The sequence below is a fragment of the Taudactylus pleione genome, unplaced genomic scaffold, assembly GCF_031769625.1.
Source record: "Taudactylus pleione unplaced genomic scaffold, aTauple2 ptg002172l, whole genome shotgun sequence".
Lineage (NCBI taxonomy): Eukaryota > Metazoa > Chordata > Amphibia > Anura > Myobatrachidae > Taudactylus > Taudactylus pleione.
Genome location: NW_028286566.1, coordinates 484,085 through 502,386, shown reverse-complemented (window position 1 = coordinate 502,386; position 18,302 = coordinate 484,085). Strand labels below are relative to the sequence as shown.

The following is an 18,302-nucleotide window of genomic DNA, read 5'->3' as shown; positions in this document are numbered from 1 at the left end:
AGCCGGCGATCAGCAGTAACATCCCGGAAGTCAGGGTCCTGCAGGGGGGGGGTTCTTGCGCCGGCATACCGCAGCCGGGATTCCCTTCGCTGAGGCATCTCTCTGTGTCCTCAGCCCTTCCCATTTCTGCAGGATTTGAATCTCTATACAAGCTACATGGCAGCTCCTGCTGCCCAGCTCCTTCCCATCAGGGCTCTCGCCACCCTCCAGGGGAGCCGTATTTATAATCTCCCTACACTACTCTGCCCGCCTTCCTGGGACTGTCCCGACTCCTCTGAGTGGACAGGGGGCCCCGTTAACACACCGCCCCTGGGCTCCTCTACCCAGACACCCAGGCCACCAATAAAAGAACAGACATTTTCCCGCATAAATGGGTTACTGACCAAGGGGTATTTTCTTCCCCCTGGTTGCACATGCTCAGTAAGGTCCAGAGAGAGCAGGGTCAGCCAAAGTTCAGTGTAGCCTGTTATTCCTATCCATAAGGCTATCTAACACTGCTTTAAAAAAACAAAACAACTGGTGCTAAGGGGGCAAAGGAGTTCCTAATAATAAATGGGAGACCCCAAACTTTGGGGTATCACACAATGCTCAGTAGAGATGTAACTTACAAAACATAAAGGTCAAAAGGCGTTTGACCTATTGCTTCAAGGTATTTTCCCGATAATTAACCAAGGGGTGGGTGCAAATCTGATGCTTTTGCAAATGTTCAATGATTTTTTTGTACCGTGCATGCGTCTTAATCGCACTGCCCATGTGCAGTGGTGGTTTTACGAAGGGGGTTGTAATGTGGATTATGACGCAGGGTGATTGACAGACGGCATTTGGGGGAGATAACAGAAGAGTGGCGAATAAAACACAGGGGCGTCACATCCGTTTCGGGGGCATGTTGCAGGCAGCGATTGTATCCGCGTACTCAGTGGTACTGGCCCTGGTGGCTTAGTTGCGTCGGACATTCTGAGCAAACATAGGGTTGCTCAGTAGTCCAACGGTGCGTCTGATGCTGCGTCTTTCTATGCAAGCGGCGGATCTGAGAGATCTGGCGTTGGGCGCCTCTATACACAAGATGGCGGCTGCGATATTTGCATATCTTCACAAATCTGCTTTGAATGAAGACGAAGCTCCGCAACCAATAAAGTACATATAAATGCTATCGTTGCGAACGACAGATGCTACAGAATAAAATAAAGGTTATATATTACCAGGTTTTTAAATAATAAGATGAAAGTAAGTAAGCGGACAAATTGGCAAATTTTTTTTAAATTTTTTATTCACATTTTGTTCCAAGTTTCATATAACATCCTTGATTAAAGAGATATTTTATTGACTATAGTACAAAGGAACAAACTCCTGTCTGTCCCAAAACATTATATAATCATTGCTTTACAGCGCAAACCGGAGCAGCATGAAAATGGATAAGATTTAATAAGTATCGGTATATTCATAGAAATAAAGATTTCTTTGTAATTCTGAGTCATGTTATAAAGACGATTCCTCCAAAATGAAGTAAAAATATAATGCATGCACAGAACTTGGGTCTTATTCAGAGATGTGCGCAAACCCGATGGATTACGTACATCTCAGATGTTTTTCGTCCTGTTACAGTTCCCCCTAAACTGCAGCATAACTGACTGTATGGGGGCAGGTAGGGGCGGCGGCATCCCAGAAAACGGGCGTGTCGGCGACAGCATCTTTTAACAGGAGACGCCTTCTGCGACTATTACATATTTTAGCACAGCCCCCTGCGTACAAAGATGGAGCGTCTGTGCAGGAGCGTCCATCTCTAAATCAGGCCCATAGCCATTCCTATTTTTGGTGCCCTGGCCCAGAAAGAGCAATGGCGCCCCACCGCCACCCCCTTCTTTTTCCAAATAGGGACAGAAGGTGTGCGCCAGAGTACCTAGCAGGGGATTGGTCTCACTGCGCCGCGGAGGGGTGATGGAGCGGCAGCGCAGACGTCCAAGGAACAGTCTTTTGCTGCTGCTCGGTTCAAAACATTAGAATTAAAAATAAATCATAAGAATAAGCTTGGGCTGGTTGATTCAGCCCCACTGTTAAAAATGGGGATCCAGCTCCTGCTGGACACCAACGAAATTGAGTTGCCACCAGGCTGTGGGCGAGGTATAGGAGGAAGGACCGGAGCACCCTGGGATTGAAAAGCTTTGCTGTTGGTGTCCGGTCCTCCAGGTCCCACCTACACCCCATTGTCTCCCTGTGGAACCCTATGGACCCTGAAGAAAATAAACAGTTTTGCTACGCCGCTGCACAAAGGAAGGATGTACTGTGAGCCCCTCAGCCCAGCGCAAAGCCAGTGGGGGGCGCGATCAGTGTGATTGCTTCCCCCCACAGGCATAGGAGACTGCTGCAGCCTAGCACACAGCAGCGCGTCATGGGCTGCTGTGAGGGAGGGGGGCGGTAGCGCCGGACCTGGGCCCCCCGCCGGGCTCCTCCAGCAAACCCGGGCAATTAGTACCCACCCCACCCCCCCTACTGGCGTCCCTGCTGACACCATATTAACTCATACTCGCCTACTCTCCTGGGAAAGTGTGGGAGACTCCTGCTTTTTTGGATAGGCCCCCAGACCCCAGGAAGAGTAGGTGGATCTCCTTCATACCACCCAATTCCTAGCAAAGTGGGCAGGATGGGACGATAATACCGGGAAATCACAGGTCTGTAGGGAGGGGACGGGACCAAATTGACGCAATTTGCCTAATTTTAGTTTCTTCCCCTCCACAGTGACACGCGATTTGCCATAACTCGGGGTTGCCTAAGGGCGTGAAGAACCCGGCCTCACCATCCGAAGTTTGGGGCGGGATCCCGGAGAGAAAAGAGATAAAGTAGGCAATTATGTATTACCTAGCGTTTTAAAAAGAATATCGATCAGTCATGTGGATCCCCAATGGCGCTTACAATCTAATTTCCCTAATATTCACCCTAGAGTCTATTCAAGTCAGCAGCCAATAAACTTACCAGTAAGTTCTCGAACTGTCTGAGGAGACCGAAGCACCTGGAGGAAACAAAGGAAAACGTGGGTAGAACATACAAACTCCACACAGATAAGATGTTGGTCAGAAAAGAAGTCATTACCTGGTGATGCTATCCACTGAGCCACTCTTGCAAAGCAGAGCCCCCCAAAAAAGACCCCTATGAGTCATTTTCATTCATTCAAATTATGTAATACTTTCCAGTAACTGCAAGTGGTGAATAAAAGTCACATATTGCTGAGACTGGACCCGGCTGAAGACGGAGAGCAGAGATCGTTTACACAACTCCCCGGAGAGGCTTTGCAGAGACTCCGGAAACCATCACGCTTCATGTAGACACAACATTTCTGCTTATGATCAATCCCAGGGCATTATATTTTCGGATGTAACCACAAGTTACAGAAATAAAGTTACTTGTGCAATACGTCACGTGCAGAGAAAATAATATAGGAACAAAGCTTCACATATACAGTGGCGTATCTGTAATGGGTGCAGGGTGTTCGGTGCACACAGGCCCCTTGGTCCAGTACATTCTGCCAGCCTCCTATAGACCATGCATGCGCATGCGCCTTTACCTAGAGATCTGCGCATGCGATTACCAGGATTATTGTGCGGATGCCATGATCACAGAGATCAGCAGTAGACTGTGACACAGTGCCAGGGTCTACTGGGTGTATGGAGGCACAGAAGGAAGCTGGCTGGGGACAGAAGGGGGCTGGCTGGCGGCACAGAAGGGTGGCTGGCTGGGGACACCGAAGGGGGGTAGTCTGGCTAGCTGGGGACACCGAAGGGGGGTAGTCTGGCTAGCTGGGGACACCGAAGGGGGGTGAGCTGGCTGGCTGGGGACACCGAAGGGGGGTGAGCTGGCTGGCTGGGGACACAGAAGGGGGGTGAGCTGGCTGGCTGGGGACACTGAAGGGGGGTGAGCTGGCTAGCTGGGGACACAGAAGGGGGGTGAGCTGGCTGGGGACACAGAAGGGGGGTGAGCTGGCTGGGGACACAGAAGGGGGGTGAACTGGCTGGCTGGGGACACAGAAGGGGGGTGAGCTGGCTGGCTGGGGACACAGAAGGGGGGTGAGCTGGCTGGCTGGGGACACAGAAGGGGGGTGAGCTGGCTAGCTGGGGACACAGAAGGGGGGTGAGCTGGCTAGCTGGGGACACAGAAGGGGGGTGAGCTGGCTAGCTGGGGACACAGAAGGGGGGTGAGCTGGCTAGCTGGGGACACAGAAGGGGGGTGAGCTGGCTAGCTGGGGACACAGAAGGGGAGCTGGCTAGCTGGGGACACAGAAGGGGAGCTGGCTAGCTGGGGACACAGAAGGGGAGCTGGCTAGCTGGGGACACAGAAGGGGAGCTGGCTAGCTGGGGACACAGAAGGGGAGCTGGCTAGCTGGGGACACAGAAGGGGGGCTGGGGACAAAAGGGAGGCTGGCTGGGGGACACAGCCAGCCCCCCTCATGTGCCTCCAGCCAGCTCTCCTTCTGTGTCCCCAGCCAACTCCCCTTCTGTGTCCCCAGCTAGCCAGACCCCCTTCTGTATCCAGCCATCCAGCCCCTCTTCTATGTTCTCATTCGGCAAGCTCCCCTTCTGTGTCCCCACAGCGCCAGCCCTTATGTGTCCCCAGGTAGCCAGACCCCCTTATGTGTCCACTGCCAGCCAGACCCCCTTGTGTGCCTTCTGTGCCTCCAGCCAACCTGCCCCTTCTGTGTCCCCAGCCAGCACCCCTTCTGTGTCTCCAGCCAGCCAGCCGCTCTTCTGTGTCTCCAGCAAGCCAGCTCCCCTTCTATGTCCCCAGCCAGCCAACTCCCCTTCTGCGTCCCCAGCCAGCCTGCCCCTTTTATGCCTCCAGCCAGCCTGCCCCTTTTATGCCTCCAGGGAACCGGCCCCTTCTGTGTCCCCAGCCAGCCAGCATCCCTTCTGTGTCCCCGGCCAGCCTGTCCCCTTCTGTGTCCCCAGCCAGCCAGCATCCCTTCTGTGTCCCCAGCCAGTCTGTCCCCTTCTGTGTCCTCTGCTAATCAGCCCCCTTTCTGTGGCTCCAGCCAGCCTGCCCCCTTCTGTGTACCCAGCCAGCCAGTCCCCCTTCTAAGCCTCCAGCCAGCCAGTGCCCTTTCTGTGTCCCTAGCCACATAAACTGTTGCCTTTTAATCTGTTCTTTAACCTCCTCAAGGTTCTTATGCTGTAACACCTACCCTTGACCTTGTCCCACCACATCTGGTCCCCCAACCCAGCCTGTAAGTTTCCATTGTGGCCTATCCTACTGCCACATGACCAGATCTCAGAGAAAAAAAATGAAATCATCACTGGGATCTCTGCCATTGATGGAAAAACCATCGAATGCTGCCGACCATCAATGGTCGATGGCATCCTTAAGTGACAACAAATGTTGTTGCCAACCCAGAGAGCAGGGATGGAGTGGGATATATACAAAATGTCAGGTATGCTGCAGGCAGACAATACTAAAACTTCAGGTCCAACAAGAAACGGCCAATGTAATTAACTAGAATAGATATAACAAATACTTTTCTCACAATACTAAGGCATGTCACATCTTGGTGTCAGGTCATGGTACACTCCCGAAGATCAGAATGCACAGCTCCAGCCCTCTACCCAATTCCTGTATCCTCTGCGACCTCCTCGCCTGTGGGCCACACACCTGGGCTGTGACAGCACCAACAAGCTCTTATGTGAACCCGGAAGAATTGCCCCCTGAACTGGACTTTTTCTGGCTTACAATGTGATGGCCAAACACACCCCGGGAGCAAAGGCTGGGTGATAACAAAGTACACTGACAGCAGAAGGGGTGGAGAGAATCGGGAAGGGATGGATCCGAACTAGACTGGTCCGTATGGGCTGGGGCCTGGGGAGGGGTCCACCACCAGAAAGCAGATCAATGTCTGGACCTGCCAATATTAGAACCAGTTTATATGGAAAAAGAGAATCGTTAAAAAAAACAAAACATGCATTAAGCAACCCAATCCAGGATTTCAGGTGCAATTCATACAACTCTAAGGTTTTACCCAGATCAGTGGTTCCCAAACTGGCACCCTGGGGTGCCTCGGGACACTTGCAGGGGTGCCTCAGGTTGGTGGTCCAGCACCAAATAAAATTATTTATGGCCAATGTAATGTAAATATGTGGGCAAACAGAAGCTCAAACCCTGTCCACCACCACATAACTGACCCTAAGGATGACAGGTCAGCACAATTTACTACTTTACTACATTTTTTTCTGAATTTCTCAATAACAAACTTTGGTTTAGGGGTGCCAAGAAAACAAAGCTGATACTCTAGGGCGCCGTGATTCAAAAAAGTTTGGGAACCACTGACCTAGATTCATCTTTAGACAAATTATTAGGATTCAGAAAACCAACTCCAGATCCTGATTTCCTCATGAGGTTACAGTGCAGGAAGCAGGTATCACTATATAATTATTTATTACCAGTTATTTATATAGCGCACATATTCCGCAGCGCTGTACAGAGAATATTTGGCCATTCACATCAGTCCCTGCCCCAGTGGAGCTTACACTCTATGTTCCCTACACATACACATTAGGGTTCATTTTCGTTGGAAGACAAGTAACCTACCAGCATCTTTTTGGAATGTGGGAGGAAACCGGAGCACCGGAGGAAACCCACGCAAGCGCAGGGAGAATATACAACTCCACACAGTTTGGCGCAGTAGTGGGAATTGAACCCATGACCTCAGCTCTGTGAGACAGAAATGCTAACCATTACGCCAAAGTCCACCATTACAGTCCACGTTTTAGGGATATCCAAGCTTGAGTCCAGATGGTTAAATCAAATGGATTGAGGTACTAATTAAATCACCTGTGCTCAAGCATGGATATCCCTAAAACGTGGACTGTAATGGCGGACTTTGGGAACCTCTGCATTACGCCGTATGCAGGGGCGTATCTATAATGGGTGCAAGGTGTGCGGTGCACACGGGCCCCCAGGTCTAGGGGGGCCCACACCGCACACCCTGCAACCATATTATCTAAAACTTACCTCTCAGAGGCTCCGTGTTGAGTCCCTCAGCGCTGCCAAAATGCTGGAAAATGGCCATGGCGGCCAGTTTTCCAGCGTTTAGCGCATGCGCTGAGGAAATCGCAGGGAAAATGGCCCCAACAAGGCATTAATCCCAGTCTCCACATAACATTAATCCCAGTCTCCACATAAAACTAATTCTACAGTCCCCACATCAGTCCCCTCATAACATTAATTCTACAGTCCCCACATAACATTAATTCTACAGTCCTCACATCAGTCCCCTCATAACATTAATCCAAAAATTCTAACGACAGTCCCCTTTTAACATTAATCCACAATCCTCACACCAGTGTCCACATAACATTAATCCCAGTCCTCAAATAACATCAATCCCACAGTACCCACACTAGTATCCCCATAACATTAATCCCACAATCCCCACATAACATTAATCCCAGTCCTCACACCAATGTCACAATAACATTAATCCCACAGTCCCCACATAACATTATTCCCACAGTCCCCACAGAACATTAATCATACAGTCCTCATATGAGTCCCCACATAACATTATACCCACAGTTCTCACACCAGTCCCCCCATAACATTAATCCTAAAGTCCTCATACCAGTCCCCCATAACATTAATTCTACAGTCCTCATACCAGTCCCCCCATAACATTAATTCTACAGTCCTCATACCAGTCCCCCCATAACATTAATTCTACAGTCCTCATACCAGTCCCCCCATAACATTAATTCTACAGTCCTCATACCAGTCCCCCCATAACATTAATTCCACAGTCCTCATACCAGTACCTATAACATTAATTCCACAGTTCTCATACCAGTCATCCCATTACATAAACCCCACAGTCCTCATATTAGTCCCCACCTAACATTAATCCCAGTCCACATACCAGTCCAGACATAACATTAATTCCAGTCCTCAGAAAAGTCCCCACATAACATTATACCTATAGTTCTCACACCAGTCCTCCCATAACATTAATCCCATAGTCCTCACACCAGTCCCCCATAACCTTGTAATCCCATAGTCCTCACATAACATTAATCCCTGTCCTCCGACCCCACATAACATTATACCTATAGTCCTCACACCAGTCCCCCATAACATTAATGCCCCAGTCCTCACACCAGTCCCCCATAACATTATACCTATAGTCCTCACACCAGTCCCCCATAACATTAATGCCCCAGTCCTCACACCAGTCCCCCATAACATTAATGCCCCAGTCCTCACACCAGTCCCCCATAACATTAATGCCCCAGTCCTCACACCAGTCCCCCATAACATTAATGCCCCAGTCCTCACACCAGTCACAGACTATCATACGCCGCGAGGTATCCCGGGGAGGGCGGGGATTCGGGGGAAGAGAGGGAGGACAGGGGGAGGATGCGGGGGAAGGGCCGGTCACCAGGAAGCGATGCCCGGGCGTCTATCCCCGATTCCCCGCCCAGTCTCTAGGTGAGGAGAGTAATAATAACCCTGCAGCGGAGGAGGAGGAGAGAGGTGTCTCCAGCCGGCCATCACCCTGCCACGGTGCCCGGTGCCCGGTGCCCCCCTGTACGCTGCCACCTGTCACACAGCCCGGCGCCCCGGCCAGCAGCACAGCGCGGGTGAGACCCATGTGACCGTGATGCCTGGTGCCCGCTGTGGTCTCTGCCACCCCCGGAGATGGAGGACAACCCGCTGCCCTCCGGGCTCCTGGAGGTCTGTGTCCTGTTGGGGGCTCCCTTGGAGAAGGTCCGGGAGATAGACAAGGTGGGTGCAGCATGGGGTGACGGTAACAATAATAATAGTAATAATAATGATGCCACTATGCTCTGTCCCTGCTAATAAGACACATTATTCCCCAGTCCTGCTGCATTTTTACCTCTCTTGATAGTGCCTCATATTCCTTCACAGTACCCCTGTCCTCTCTTCACAGTGCCCCTGTCCTCTCTTCACAGTGCCCCTGTCCTCTCTTCACAGTGCCCCTGTCCTCTCTTCACAGTGCCCCTGTCCTCTCTTCACAGTGCCCCTGTCCTCTCTTCACAGTGCCCCTGTCCTCTCTTCACAGTGCCCCTGTCCTCTCTTCACAGTGCCCCTGTCCTCTCTTCACAGTGCCCCTGTCCTCTCTTCACAGTACCCCTGTCCTCTCTTCACAGTGCCCCTGTCCTCTCTTCACAGTACCCCTGTCCTCTCTTCACAGCGCCCCTCTCCTCTCTTCACAGCACCCCTGTCCTCTCTTCACAGCGCCCCTCTCCTCTCTTCACAGCGCCCCTCTCCTCTCTTCACAGCGCCCCTCTCCTCTCTTCATAGTGCCTCATATTCCTTCATAATGCCTCCCTCTCTCCTCTCTTCATAGTGCCTCATATTCCTTCATAATGCCTCCCTCTCTCCTCTCTTCATAGTGCCTCCCATCAGTATGTGGCATGGTGTGTTTATGACCTTCTGTGTATGGGACAGTTCAGATATTTTTGTAAGACAACTTTTTTTTTTTTATTATTATTGGGACGCACAAGTCCCCTGACCCCCTATGCCAAACCAATACCAGTCCGTGCAAATTGATGGTTAGCGGCAGCACAAGTATTGTGGGTGCTCCAGCACCTATAGGAACCCCTACAGATATAAGCCATCTCTCCTAATCACTGTGAGGAGCTCTGCTAAACAATTTAACAATTAAAATATAATCGAATTGCATTTTGTTGTATGTGATGCATCCTGATCGCATGCATAGCAGCATGTAGTAATGCAGGATGTATATTTTTCAGCATAGTGCCTCTGCCTCCTGCCCTTGGAATGACGAACTCCTGTCAGTGTGTCTTTTACTACAGATCCTACAGAATAATGTGCATTACATGCCCCTAATACTGTCCCAGTTATAGAGGACCACTAACCATGGCTGCACCACTTTTCCTTTTCCACCTGGGTCTCCCGGGTAAATCTGGGCAGCTCCCATACGTAGCCTCGTGGCTCACCTTGGCAGTGAGTAACTGCTGAACAAATACTCTTATCATACTATTCCACAAAGTGTAATGTTACGTTCCCTGAGACAGCAACCTATTAGGTATTTATTCTCAATGTAATGCGCGTGAAGTGTTTCTGTTCTAATTTAATTCATCTTGGAAGTGAAAATGGATCCGTCCTCAAAGAGGAACCATAGGGGTGGACAAATGAACATGGGATTTTTGGGGCTAATTGGGGAAACGCCATGATGAAGATCATATTTTCTGTGGCTGCCGTGGTTTTCTGCGCTACTGGATAAATATGCCCCCTCCTTCACCCAACTCACTTTAGCCATGTCTCATTGTATCCTTGCAGTGGCTATCCACTAAACACCTCTTGGTTATTGCACTCAGACTTTAAATTAATAACTATATGTACATTATATGGGAATTGGTGAAATTCTTTATACAGGTCTCAGAAATCCAAGGTAACTTCTGTTATCCATCGCAATAGGCAGTAGAGCGCATTATTTCCTAATGAAAACTGAAGGGACCACATCAGGGCTAAATTGTTGTACAGATTCTATTTAAAGGTGTTTATAATACAGAAAAAAAATCAGCGCTTGTATATTATTTATAATATAAGATGCACAAGACTGAGGGTGGCGGTTATTAATATCATCCTGACTGCAGTACTAAACATTACTTATTATCCGCCTAGCGCAGTGATGCAGAATGTTGTGCTGCTGCAATTGATCGAAATGGATTTTCCCTTCAGATGTATTGTGACATGGGGGGTGGCACTATCCTGAACTGATCTTCACATCGGTATAACACAATGGTGTTATAGTTAAGGGGGTGCAAATCACATTGATCCCCAATCGTGTTATGGTGGTGCAAGTCACATCGATACCCAATGGTGTTAGTTATGGTGGTGCAAGTCACATTGGGCTCGATTCAATTCAACATTACTCGAATAGCGCCGGCAATGAGCTCCCGGAGCTATTCAATTCTGCACGCCGTTAGGTCTGGGAATGCCTGTTCTCCTGTCCCTCGCGCCTTAAACAGGATGTTTAGTCGCGAGAACGGGCATTCTCCAATTAAACTTCCCGGCGCGATTCTGTTTCCGCCGCACTAAGGGCAGAAAACAGCATCGTGCCTGTACTTTTGTCGGATTTCTGCTCGCATCCCAGGAGGGATGCGAGAAGAAATCCTTAATCGGGCTTAGCAGCGTGCTGAATTGAATAGGTCCGGGAGCTCATTCCCGGCGCTATTCAATGCGCATTGAATTGAATTGAGCCCATTGATACCCAATGGTGTTACAGTTATGGTGGTGCAAGTCACATTGATACTCAATGGTGTTACAGTTATGGTGGTGCAAGTCACATTGATACCCAATGGTGTTACAGTTATGGTGGTGCAAGTCACATCAATACCAAATGGTACAGTTATGGTGGTGCAAGTCACATCAATACCAAATGGTACAGTTATGGTGGTGCAAGTCACATTGATACCCAATGGTGTTACAGTTATTGTGGTGCAAGTCACATTGATACCCAATGGTGTTACAGTTATGGTGGTGCAAGTCACATCAATACCCAATGGTGCAACAGTTATGGTGGTGCAAGACACATCGATACCCAATGGTATTACAGTTATGGTGGTGCAAGCCACATTGATACCCAGTCGTGTTACAGTTATGGGGGTGCAAGTCACATCGATACCCAATGGTGCAACAGTTATGGTGGTGCAAAACACATCGATACCTGATGGTGTTACAGTTATGGTGGTGCAAGTTACATTGATACCTGATGGTGTTACAGTTATGGTGGTGCAAGTCACATCGATACCCAATGGTGTTATGGTGATGCAAGACTCATCGATACCCAATGGTGCAACAGTTATGGTGGTGCAAAACACATTGATACCTGATGGTGTTACAGTTATGGTGGTACAAGTGGAGGGAATTTCCATAAAACTCTATACATCAGAACTAATAGAGAATAAACTTTTACATTTGCGGAATGTTGGTGGTTGCTGTGGAAATTGGGGTGATGGTTACTTCTTGTATCACAGACTGGTTTATAAATCATATACTGGATACAATGACAATGGTGTCTTATGCACACTTACAAGAAGCTGACATTACGATCTGTGCGGAGATCCCCCTTCCCTTATTTGCTACTTCACTGTCTCCAGTTTGAGCCAAGTGCCTCTGTGTTTATAGCTCCATTAGACTACAGCAATTATATCTACCATATGCTATATACAATTTCATGCAATCTATTTGGAAGATTAACAAAGAGTATCATGTTGATTGTGGTGGTCTCCTTAAGCTGGTGCTTGGAACTGCTATGGAGAAGTTATGGTTCCATGGCATCCAGGGTGAGAAAAGGTCTGATCCTGGTGATGGTACGATGAGGGATGCGGGAGAGGGGCCTAATATGGGGGACGTCGAGGATGATTTCCAAGCAGTGGACTTGTGGGACAGAGGTGAGAGTAGTGTTGTTAATGAATAGATAGGAGAGGAGGTGAGGTGAGGGGACCCAATAAGGAGGAGGGAGACTATAAGTTAAGTTTGAGTTACTGGACATCAGATATGTAACTGTAGGGAGGAAAAGAGGTCAGGGGGGGGAGAGACATTTTGGGTGTCCTCAGCTTAGAGGTGTTTTGGAGACCGAAAGAGCTGATGAGATCACCAAGAGAAGAAGACAGCGGACCCTTGGGGGTGCCCCCTAATGATGAAAAGGGGATGTGTAGAGACAAAGGGCCTGATTCTTAGTCAGACTCAGCTGCGTCCATGTCTTTTGGCGGGTGCACGGGTACAACTTTATGCAAATGCCGCTACAATGCCCTTCCCCGGCGTACACCCGTGCGTCTGAAAGTGCAAGGATTGAGACCTCTACTGCCAGCGTCCGTCTGAACTGAAATACAAATTGTTTGCACCATCAGTATTTGCACCTGCACTATGGCGGGACCGGTGTAGTTTCCATGTCCGAGCATTGCGCCCCTGCACACCATCGCTTTCAGCGACACTCCCGTAAGACGGACCCTCCCGTGCGTGTGCTAAGCCACCTCCCTGTCACCGCCCAGGACCACCTAATACATTTTTAAAACATTTCTGAGACTCTGCTTCTCTTGTGTGCCTCAGTCGCAACTTCCACTCTGTGCGCACGCTATCCGGACGCCTGCGCAGTGCAACTTGGATGCATGTGCAGGAGAAATAAAACTCCTCACTGCGTCCGATATTGCTACTGCGTCTGATTCAGAATCGGGACCTAGAGAGAGAGAGAGAGGGCGGTTCGAAAGGTCGTAGGACAACCAAGAAAACGGTGTCGCGCATATTTAAGGTTGTGGAATGGCATGTTCAGTATGCAGTTTGCAGATTTGCATATTACAGCCTGCCTCCATCTTTAGGCAACTTTAAGGTACACCTAATACATGTATGCATGTCTCTCATTACCAGCTCGTATGTGTCTTCCCTACAGCCCAGGCTGGCGTCTGTGTATCAGCCCCTGACAGCTGCTGGCCTGTCGCCTTAGTCCTCATGTCACCCAGCTTACCCACTAACCAAACACAGGCAATTAAATATGTATAAGGCTTCAATAAACCGTTGTACACCTTTGCGGATTACTCACTGTGCGGAATGAGGATCTTAGACATGGGACGTTGGTTTCATTCTCCAGACTGGATCTGAGTCAGGTGGAGTCACCTATTAATCATTCGCACCATGTATTACAGATCAGTGTCCCTGCAGCAGAACAGCTCCAAGGAGTGAGTTGTTTTCCTGAGTTCTGGATCCGCAGCACTGTATAACTGAGACATGAGGCACACAGGGGTTAGTTTCACAGCAATAATTATATCATGTATAGGATCCGGATCTCCTCTATGCAACATCTTGGCTTGATGACTTTTGTTAATTAGGGACCCTTGCAAAATGGCCATTGTGGTCTCTTTGGAGATTTCTGAGAACCTGTTTTCTCATGTGTTTGTCCATTAACGCAGCCCTGACCTGGCCTAGTGTCATAAATAAATCAGGTGCTTGTGTCATACGCAGGTTTTTTTTTTTTGCAAAGAGGAAAATCCATTGTTTTTTGCAAACTTTTTAAGTAAGAAAAAAAAAAACCTGACACTTACATGACGGAACCCTCCGGGTGTGTGCTGAAGGTAAACTGCAAATGGCATACGTAGATCTCCTACTAGGATGGATATTGTGAACGGAGCTGTACAGTGCTGTGAATTAGTTTTTGTAAACCCCACCCCCCAAATCCTGATATCCTCTGTTACTACATATTTGTCATGCTAGATGCTTTCACATATTTGAACAAAATCTGATGTTGGGGAGAGGGAGGTTGCGTCACTTTAGATACAATGGGCCAGATGTATGAAGCTCTGGGAAGTGATAAAGTGCAGAGTAATAAGCGACTAGCCAATCGGCTCCCAACTGTCATTTTTTAAACACAGCCTGTAACGTGACAGTTGGGAGCGGATTGGCTGGTCGTTTATCACTCTGCACTTTATCAGTTTCCAGAGTTTCATACATCTGCAACTCCTTTGGTGCGGGACCCGGAGCGACTCATTGCCCGTCGCTATCCGGGTCTCGCGCATGCGCACGACGGAGCCGGCTCCGTCGTGCGCATGCGCTCTGGGCCACCATTGACCCGGTTGCGAGCGCTCAGTGCTTGCGACCGGGTCTGAATCAGGCCCTCTGTCTGGCAACTTTCCCATGAAGCCCACTTTTTCCTCAGCCTAAGGGGTATATGTGCTAAAGTGCGGGTTTTTAGAAGTGGAGATGTTGCCCATAGCAACCAATCAGATTCTAGCTATTCGCTTCCAGAAGGTGCTAGATAAATAAATAGAATCTGATTGGTTGCTATGGGCAACATCTCCACTTCTAAAAACCCGCACTTTAGTAAATATGCCCCTAAGGGCGCATACACACTGGACGATTTATATGAACGATAATGATACCGTTGAACGATATATCGTTCAAATTGTCCAGTGTGTATGAACTGAACGATGCGTGCCCCCGGGGGTCGTTAACGATATCCTCAGTCGTCTGTACATGCAGCTCAATCTGGAGACTTCGTTAACGCTGCAGAATGCAGCATGGACCCGCCAACAACCCCCCCCCCCCCCCCCGCACTGTCGTTCGTCGTTGCCGGCATCGGAAAAGTGTGGATGCTCTTGTCGATGCCGGCAGCCCCGTCGGGCCCGCTGATGCCAATATCGCTCCGTACACACATCATCCAGTGTGTAGGGGGCTTTAATTTAATTTAATTTGTTAGGTAGTTTTCTTCTGAGAAGATTTTGATACTATTTTAAATGTTCTCCATTTGCATCTTCCGGCTCTCACTGGGGTCCGGTGTTGGCACATAGGCGTCTACAGATCTGTCCTTGCTCATCTAGCCTCAATACGCCGTGCAGCGCGATATGCCTGGTGTGAATGAGCCGTCGCGTCCTGTGCAGCTCTGCTAGTGCGGGCGTCTTTTTGTGCCAAAAATGCATCTAAGTCGCAATGCGATGTCACAAAGAAGCACCAGCTGGTTAATGTGATATGTGACACTTGTATATATGTGTGCAGCGGAGAACGTAAATGGCGCTTGGCGTGGGAAAAAGCTGCGACCGCGGCATCGTAGCTCTTTGCATGCTGATTGATAGTGGCACGCAGATATACAAGTGCCACATATCAAATTAATCAGCGCAGTCTCCTGGTGCTAAGTCACATCCCATTGTGACGCATTTTTTGGCACAAAAAGATGCAAAAAAGACACCTGGCGCTAGCTGAGATTGTCGCGACCAGTCGCGCCGCAAGGGTCTGTTTGACGTGACTGCAGCATAGATGAGTGAGGACGCATCGGTATGTTACTCTGTAACCATCTCTAGGCACATCGGTATGTTACTCTGTAACCATTTCCAGACACATCGGTATGTTACTCTGTAACCATTTCTAGACTGATTCATTATAACCACTTCTCTCTTTATTTAGTCTTTTCTGATCTCGTCAGATTTTTCCTCTGACCGTGGTGGCATAATATGCTTGCTGCCCCATGTGCTGGTAACTTGGCTATGCTGGTAATCGCCAAATTTAGATGAGGTTCATATTGAGCGGGGCTGGTTGTGGTGCATCAGCTGTCTCCTATTATCCCTTTTAAAGCTACACTACCATCTACCAAGTTCATTTAATTAAACTTCCTCTTCCCTACCCTATCTAGAGCCCAGGGAGGGGGAAGGGGGCCTTCTTTGGTTTTCTGCGTGGCCCAAAAATAAAATAAGTGTGGCTTGTGATTTGCCCTCATGCTCACAATCATATATTGTTCTAATTTTGGGTTTTGTCTGAAGACCTGGAAACATTCAGAGTGAAAAAAATAGGAAATCTGGGATGGGGGCAGATATTTTTGGCTGCAATGTGTGTTATATTTCCCAACATAACACGACAGATGTCCTCTAACATTCGGCAGTGAAGGGGAAGACCACTCAATTGTAATTCAAAAGTTCTGCCTTATACACAAGGTAGTGGATAGATCCCCTTCCGTTTCTGTACCATGATGTCATCCATTACTGTCCAACGTCATTCCCTACCATCCACGTGGGCGTAGAGGGGGAATATAATCTTGTAGCGAGCCACTGAGCCTGAAGCGTGGCGAGCGAAGCACTGTCATCTTTTGGTGGACTGTATGGGCAGGAAACCGCACTTCCGCCCTCACTGTGTACGTCACTTCCAGGTACAGAAACAGTAAGTGATTTATACAATACACTACCTTGGCTTATACACAACCTTATGGTTTTTTTTTTTTATTATTATTACATGTTAGTATAAGACAGAGCAAGGGGCCAATTTTCCCTGCAAACCAATTGGTTCCAACTCCGATCTTTAGAAAACTAAATTTATATATATTTAAATATAGTTGTACATTGCTGTTTTCTGATCAGGAAACCATGTTTTTAGTTTGCAACAGTTAATAGAGATTTTTCTTATATAATAGTTCATTAAAATAATCAAAACATCAAAGACGTTAGAAAAAAATAGGACTAACACCGGACGGATATTCATCCCTTCCTCCATTGGTCAGTGGTTCTCAAACTCTGTCCTCAGGACCCAACGCAGTTCATGTTTTGTAGGTCACCTAGCAGGTGCACAGGTGTAGTCATTTCTCACTGACACATTTTAAAAGATCCACAGATGGAGGTAATTTTTCCCCTTGTGATTCTGTGAGACCTGGAAAACATGCACTGTTTGGGGTCCTGAGGACCGAGTTTGAGAACCTGTGGCCTAAGTAATGACTTTGCCTTGCTGCAGAAAGAGCCATCTTTAGCTGGTATGTTTGTGTGGTCCTCTTTAGCAGTTGCTCGTGGTCCGTACTACAGTACGCAGGCTTGGTATCCAATGATTATATACAAAGTCAGCTATCGCGTTTCATCCCCTGAGCAGGGGGTTTAATCAGTAGAGGCTAAAGTTGACAAAAACCTATTAAATTACAGGCCTTGTTGTAGAATGTGGCATCACGTATTTCATATGTGCTAATCTTCAATAGAATGTATATCGCGTGTGTGTATATGTGTGTATATATATATATATATATATATATATATAATATTTATTAAATAAATTGAGCCCTTGGTGGTTCTGTTTTCATTAAAAAAAAATTTACGCCATTTATATCTGCTTTTGTCTGGTGTGGACCCAACTGAGTAGTCAGGGTTTATTTACTGACAATGTATTTACGTGCAAAATCTGCTGAGAAGCTTCGCAACCACTTGTGTCCATTGTCTGTTTGTACTTAAATACAGTGTTTAGCAGATGGAGTCACTTGTTTTCAGGCCACTGGATATGCTATGGTGATGCTGAGCTGTCTCACAGTGACTGCAACCTGTGCGAACCAGCATCTATTCTAAAGCATTCCCACAGCAGACCAGTTTGGAAAGATATTAGTCCAGGATTATTTCGAATTAAAAAAAAAAAAAAAAGCCCCTGGAATCTTTCTTGTTAAGTAAGTTCCTTTACTTAACTGTCAATGATATTTCAATTAATGATGCAGAATTATTTTATTCTTTAAACCTTTTATTTTTACATTCTAAATACACTTTTCCTTAATGCTGGCCATACACCAGCACGATTTCGGGCCGATTTTCGACGAGTCGTATGATGGATCTTGTGTAAATCGTGTAATTTTTTTTCTTATTAGGATACGGTACGATGCGCTCTCCCGCAGCTCCTAAATTGGATCGTATGGTCAGATGTGCAGCCCGTATTGTCCATCGTATCGTGTGCAGATCATACCGTAAATTTAGTGCATGCGATGCGTCATGCATGTGTCCATTCATGTCATTTCAATGACATTTTCCAGACGAGCGCGTGAGGCACACGATCGGTCGAAGGAC

The 18,302-nt window shown here is 47.9% G+C and overlaps 1 protein-coding gene across 1 annotated transcript in view; it reads left to right on the top strand.

Annotated features, from left to right (window-relative positions):
• The first annotated feature begins 8,413 nt into the window (after nucleotides 1-8,413).
• DENND3 (DENN domain containing 3) overlaps nucleotides 8,414-18,302 on the top strand; it is a 95,379-nt gene continuing 85,490 nt past the window's right edge. Inside the window, exon 1 of the mRNA XM_088465834.1 lies at nucleotides 8,414-8,754. Within this exon, the coding sequence (XP_088321960.1) occupies nucleotides 8,668-8,754 (87 nt within the window). The 5' untranslated portion in view covers nucleotides 8,414-8,667. The remainder of the gene's footprint in view (nucleotides 8,755-18,302) is intronic.